Source organism: Hoplias malabaricus, chromosome 2, assembly GCF_029633855.1.
Source record: "Hoplias malabaricus isolate fHopMal1 chromosome 2, fHopMal1.hap1, whole genome shotgun sequence".
In the NCBI taxonomy this organism is placed as follows: Eukaryota; Metazoa; Chordata; class Actinopteri; order Characiformes; family Erythrinidae; genus Hoplias; species Hoplias malabaricus.
Window position 1 is genome coordinate 67078404 of NC_089801.1, and position 7038 is coordinate 67085441.

General features: G+C 39.9%; 1 protein-coding gene across 1 annotated transcript in view; it reads left to right on the forward strand.

Annotated features, from left to right (window-relative positions):
- cnnm2b (cyclin and CBS domain divalent metal cation transport mediator 2b) overlaps positions 1-3718 on the forward strand; it is a 34432-nt gene extending 30714 nt beyond the window's left edge. The window contains exons 6-7 of the mRNA XM_066659716.1: positions 2313-2491; positions 3134-3718. Of these exons, the coding sequence (XP_066515813.1) occupies positions 2313-2491; positions 3134-3346 (392 nt within the window). The 3' untranslated portion in view covers positions 3347-3718. The remainder of the gene's footprint in view (positions 1-2312; positions 2492-3133) is intronic.
- Positions 3719-7038: the final 3320 nt, after the last annotated feature.

The window sequence follows — 7038 nt, forward strand, 5'->3', positions numbered from 1 at the left end:
GACTTTTGAAGGTCTGCCTGAATGAAAACAGCCACTAGTGTTTTCATTCACAAAAAAGGAAGAAAGGAGAAAAAAACAACACAGGCGTGGGAAAGATATGACATGGGGTATGCGACCTCTGCTGGTTGACAGTAGACACTGCACTGAGGAATGTCCAGTCATATTTTAACGTGCTCTGGGTCTGGACAGGTCATTGCTATAGGTGTGTTTATGATTAGAAACAATTTCTCTCCCTGTTTTTGTGGATTATCTTCCTGATTATTTGTTCTTCTCCTCTCTTAAGTGCCTCTCTCCCTCTCTCGTAATTGCGTGGTCAGTAGGTCTCAGTCAATAGCAGGATCTCCAGGTATTGTAATGGTTCAGCCTGAGCCTGTGTATGGATTATCTATCTGTCTATATTGTTTGTGAATATTGATAGTGAACCTGTCTTTCACTTTGGGCGCATGGCATTGACATGTTAGCGATTAGCTTGGAATGTTCAAACATGCACATATTGCTTGTTGCCAGTTAATTTTATACCTTTGCTGTCATACTGTCATTGTGCATGCTTTTGCATGTGTATTAACTGGCACCAAATGAACTACAGTATGTGATGAGGCATGATACATATTTACTGTTTAGCTGGTCAGGAAATGAAAGGCCTTGGGTTTTTTCAGTTTCTTTAAATCTAGGACTAAATTGGCACACACGAGCTGAAAGTAAATTGGTATTTTCTTATGTTCTGGTCATTCGTTAAGAGGAATATAAAAATCTTCACTGCCTCTTTCCAAGTTCTCACACTATAGTAAATTCATAGTATCCCTCCCACTGATTTTACCAGACTTGGAAAAATAACCACGGCCCTCATACCAAGCCTCCTGCACACGCACACACGTGCACACACACACACACACACCAGTATGTTTTTATACAGTGTCAGGACGTGGGGTCATACATACCCATATACATCTGTTATATATCTGTATATAATATTAATATCACAATCGAAAAAATCTATATGTAATTAGACAGAATCCACTAAAACCAATTTTCTGCTTCTGAAAATGCAAGCGCTCTCAAACACATTCGGTGATGTTACAACCTTGGCTCTGTGGTGGTCAGAGTACACTAGCATTTTCTTGTTTTGTCTGTTTCCTATTCCCATATAAAGGTTCTAGACAGCTCCACGTGCTTTCAGATCCGTAGTTTCACAGTGAAGAGAACATGGAGATGGACAGAAACATGGATTTTTCAGTTTTGATGTGAGAGTGGAGCATGATTTCTCCAGTCTCCCAGAACTTTAAATCAGTTGAACTGATTTAACTGGTTTTCACTGGATTTAAACCATGTTTTAAACTCTAGATTTGTTTGTTTTTCACATGTTAAGTGGAGAGATATCTATATGTATTTATTCTAATATATAGATGTGTGTGTACTGCCTATATATAAGTGTGACCTTTCTTTCTTACCATATGAGGTCATGACTGAATTTCTGGTCCAGACACTGTAGACTAGTCCTGTTTTTCTTTGGTTTTCCTTCAAAATCAGGTCATTATTGTCCTGAAAATGTGTGAAACCAACACGCACATACACACAAATCTTAGCACACGCACACATTGACCCCATGCACACATACTGACCTCATGCACCTCGTGTGTGTGAGCAGGGCCCCTCATTCCTGGGCCAGCGACGCAGGGGCTCCTAGCTCTAGCACTCAGACAAACACGGATTACATACATTCCAACAAAATTGTGGCATTAACACTACCCATGATTGAGCATGAGTGTGTGTGTGTGTGTGTGTATGTGTGTGTGTGTGTGTGTGTGTGTAAATTACAGGGAGTGAAAGAGTGAGAGAGGCAGAGAAAATATGCATGTGTGTGTGTGTTTGTGTGTGCACTTGTAGGCCAGCCCCCTTTAAGAAGTGGAAAACATAAGCTGTGTTTAATTAAAACAGCTAGTCTTTTTTTCTGAAGGCTCTGAGGCTTTTTATCATTCTTTCACCAGCTGCTGCTTTCACACCCACCTGTATTTGACTATACTTTTCTTATTGAAACCCTTACATCCTTTGCAACAGTTGCCCATTGTTTCTGTACATGGAATCTAATCCCTTAGTAATATCAGTCTAATGTATGGCTGGGGGGCATTAACTTGCATGTTGCCATTTAAAGTAAAGCTGATCTAAAGCAAGATGTAAGTTATGTAGCGTCAGTATTCCTAGAACAACTTCACCCCTAAATCTTTGACTGAGATTTTCCATTGAATTCCCATGAAATCGAACTTTAACTGAGCTGTACTTTTTTTTTTTTTTTGTATGGCATGTGTGTCATGCAGAGAACAAGTCTCCTCCCCGTCCGTACGGACTGAACCATTCGGACTCTCTGAACCGGAGCGACCGCAATGAAGTCATTAACCCCCCACTAGGCAGCAGCAACAACCAGCTCAACTCCTTCCTGCAGATCTACGCACCGGACTACACAGTCAGAGCTGTCACAGACCTGTTATACGTCAAGGTAAACGTACACAGAAACATGCCCTTTCCATTCTCCACACACTTAAATATACTGCTCTTAATTTTAAAATGTCATGTGCAAGTCTGGTCAGTCACATGGCTCATCCTGCCCTCAGGACTGGAAGTAACCAGGTGTGTCACACCAAAAATAGTCAGTGGAAGAGGCTGTCGTCTTGAATATGGAGCTTTTGGAGACGTGAATGTTTTTCTGCAGGGTCAATGTCCAGAATAGTCTGGCTGTTTCACTGCTAAAAAGCACCTGATAAACTGGCAACTAACAGATAAGGTGCATCTAGTGTGTTATGAGCAGGGGATTCTTCAAATTGAGCTGGATACTTACCATCAAGGACCAGAACTTTTAATACCCCAGGTTGTAGGAAGAAGGCTGATGTGTCCAAAGGAAAGTTACTAGTCTCACACTGTCCTCCATGGCCAGGAGTTGAGGAGAGAATATTTGACCTCACACCCTCTGGGTATGACAGTCATCACTCAGCCTGAAGAGTCAGCACAGGTGGCCTATATTTCAGCCTAGTTAATGTTCTCCTCCAAGCGTGTTTAACCGTGCAGTAGTGTTCTAATCTCCAGCCTCATTTGGAAATAGAGAAACAATTCTAAAGCCATGTTACGTCCCTCTGTTCTGCAGGTGACCCGTCAGCAGTACCAGAACGCCCTCATGGCGTCACGAATGGACAAGACGGCACAGTCGTCAGACAGCGAATACACCAAAATCGAACTGACTCTCACCGAGCTCCATGATGGCGTGACCGACGAGACGGCCATCCTGCTCAACCAGACGCAGAACTGCGTGGCGCACAAGAAGGCAAACCACACGGTGCACAACGAGGGCAATGTCTAGCCACCAGCGGGGTGGTCAGGAGGGGGGTTAAGGTGTGGTTCCACCCCCAATCCACCCTCCACCACCCCCTGGAACTCTCGGACTCAGAGCCTGGGTTTCCTGACCCTGTAACAGACTGGAACAGCCGGTTCAGTTCCACAAACACCCCTCTGTGTGCCTGTCCACCAGACCAAAGAGTTTGGAGTTTGGACACCCTCCCCTTCCGTCACAAGGCCCTGAACCCTCTCCCCGACTGTCCCCTTTAAGGTGCCGGGAGGAATTCTGGGATAGCGGAGGACCACAAACTCAAATGGACCATTTCTTCTTCATGGGCTGATACTGACATGTGGTGAGTCAAAGACTGTGCTAAATACTGCTTTGAAGGAAACCATGAACCGCGTACCAAGAGCATTTTCCTCCTGTATTTATTTATTTTATAAGTCTATTGTGTGTATATATATATATATATATATAAATAAATAAATATATATATATATATATATATATATGTGAATAAATAAATATCTGCATGCATGTCTGTGCATATGACTATGGGCACACGCCAAGATCACACTTTGTAAAAATAAATCAACAGCGTGTGTGTACTGTATATGTGTATGTACATGTGCCTTTTGGGTGTATGACTGTTATACCATGCACATGCTAAATATATATTAATATACAAAAATATATAATTATAAGTTACAAATACAATACTGTATGCGTATTGGTGAGGGTCTTTTACATATATGTATATTACAGATATTATTTTTACTATTCTAAATCAGGCATACGGTACAGTACATTTTACACCTTTTTAAAAAAGAATCACATTATTGCCTTTAAAAATCATATTAATTTTTTTAACAAGTGCAATGAAGCATATTCTATTTAAAAGATGATTTATTGATAAAAAAAGGAAAAAAAATATCTGTATATTGTAAATTATAGATATATTTGTATGCTTTCCCTGTGTCTCAGAAGTTTGTGTTTGGTCCCAAATGTGTACCTGCGTAATCACTCTCTCACTAGCTGCGTGCCTAAAACACAAAGCCTAATTTATTCGTGCCTCTGTTCTGAGGGATACAAACTTACGGCTTCAATGCAGTTCCGAATCTCAGTCAAATCAGCTGGACGGCTCTTTCTTCTATGCATTCTGTTTGTAAGTGATTCCTTATTGCCTTGATGGTGACATACAGTGAACTAGCAACTAGCTGCTGATGCCGTGAGCAACTTTTTAAACCATTACACTAATGGTTTAAAATCATTTCACATTAAAAGACTCTATAAATACTTCAGAAATCCATGTGTGTATGCTCACTATGTACTAGCGGAGGAGTGTAAAATATCGAAAACGCCGGGGGTGTTGATCGGAAACACCAGGTCAATCAATCAATCAAAATTTATTTATATAGCGCTTTTTATAAGTGGCTTTGTCACAAAACAGCTTTACATAATCAGTATCAGAACAGGCAATTTGAATCAAGCCCAATGTGAGCAAGCTGAAGGCGACAGTGGCAAGGAAATACTCCCCTTGGGGCTTGAGGAAGAAACCTTGGGAGGAACCAAAACTCACAAGGGGATCCATCCTCCTCTGATCAAACTACTAATAGACATTTAAGGTATCATCAGTTAAGTCTGTCATTATTCTACAGTGTAATAATAATAATAATAGTGATAGTGGCATCAATCAGTGCTGGAAGCATCAGTCAGAGTGTTGGTAATCTGAGTCCGTTTCTACTTCAGTCTAATTGATGGTGGTGGCTGCAGTAGACGGAGGTGAGCAGCTGGTCTGGTGTGGACCGCAGGAGAACCCAGCAGACAATCTTCCATCAATGGGCTGCCATTTTCTCAGAAAGCAGTAAAGAGAAGCGATTAGTTGGGTTGAGTGCAGTAGAAACGCGAATGTGAATGTTTTCATTAGTTTAGTGACTCCAGCAGATCTGACTGTAACTAAATGACTGGAAGGAGGGAAACCAGAAGGTCTGCTTAGACTTCTCTTCAGGTGACCACTTTGCAATCCATTTCTGGTGTGCTTGTTCTTAGCAGAAACTCAGGTAGCATTTGACTGTAGGTGATTGTTGAGGAGGCTACTACAAGACAACTACAAACATTGCAGGACACTTTTATCTGAGTACCCCAGCAAGTAATGGGGCGGGGCCTATCGGGGCTGTCCTATCAGGACCTGGACCTGTAACGGATAAACTATTAAGAGCTGTTTAATTTTGAACAGAGTGCTTGTTTTAAGTGGTGTGACTCGTTTAGTCATTATGGTTCAGTTTGAACACTCCAGGAAACTCAGACTAATCACGTGTGAGGCTACTCAGCCAATCAGATCTGTGCATTATGATGAGCAAGTGAGTGACACACACAAGACAGGGCTCAAGAAAAGTGTTGTATGAGTTAAAACCAGAAACTTTCAGAAGATGGGAATGATTACCGGTTGAAATTCTCATAATCAACATGGATTCTGTTAATGGATAATGTCCCGCCCTTGATCAGTAAGAGCCAATCAGATTTTTGGTTATGTAAAGCAATAGGTAAACTGCAATAAGACATTAGGCACTTTATTTAAAATATGCATTTTTTGTCCTCAAAATCATTGTTTTATTTGTTGATTTTTACTTGAAAATAGTGTTTTTAGTGTTTTTTATTTATAATTATTAATATATCTTGGTGAAATATATTGAAAGTTTAATTTGACATTCAGTTGTTAAATACATAAAATTATGCTATAATTATAAAGCTATATTAATGTACAGGACATGGCACTGATCATAATGCAGGTTATACATTATGTTCCAGACCTTGTTTTTCCAATGAGAAGGTTTATTGTAACACAGTCCACTTTGCTCTGGGGTAAATGTTATTGGTTTATGACAATGGCCACTTTATTAATGCTTATGTCAGTTGTTAGGCAAGGCTTATGTGGGTGTCATATATTCTTATGAAAAATGTCCTACTGTAACTAAAGTCCATTTAAATATGGAAGCCAGAATATTTCACAAAATGATCAATTAATTTACTGTTGCTTTTAATACAAGTGAATGTTATATTTTATGATATAATAACCTTCATTGCGAGGTCTTGTATGTTCCACAGAAAGAGGGTCCAACACGCAGTAGTAGAGGTGAAGGATACTGACTTCTTTTAACATAAACTCAGGAATAATAAAACCATAAGAGAAATGTCTTGTGGGCTGCAAATAGGACTTTTAGTTTGAAAAAATAGAGTACACGGTAATGTACGGTTGTAACATTAGTTTTTCAAATATTTTTGACTTCAGACACCTCTAGAAATCATTCCAAACCTGTCTAGATTGAAAGACACTCCTTCAGTAAATACCTTGAACTCAAATTTGGGCATTACACTTGTTTTGATATTAATAGAAAGACTGGTCTGTTGTCTAGGTGTTAGGTGCTAATGTTCAGTAGCTGTCCAGACTGACTTTTTTTATTTTTTATTTTATTTTAACAGTTAGTTCATAATGTCACCACTACTTGGCGCTCTCTTCTTACATTTCCACATCTGTTATTATTGAACTTGAACTCAAGTGTGTGAGCAGAAGAGGTTCAGAGCTCACAACATCAAAATGCAGCATTACTAAAGTGTAGCGTTTGATGAAATCTGAAGAGGAAAATATTTGGGAATCACTTCTGGTGGTCATTTTACATCTCTGCCCACCACTGAATAAGCCAGCCACTGAATAACAT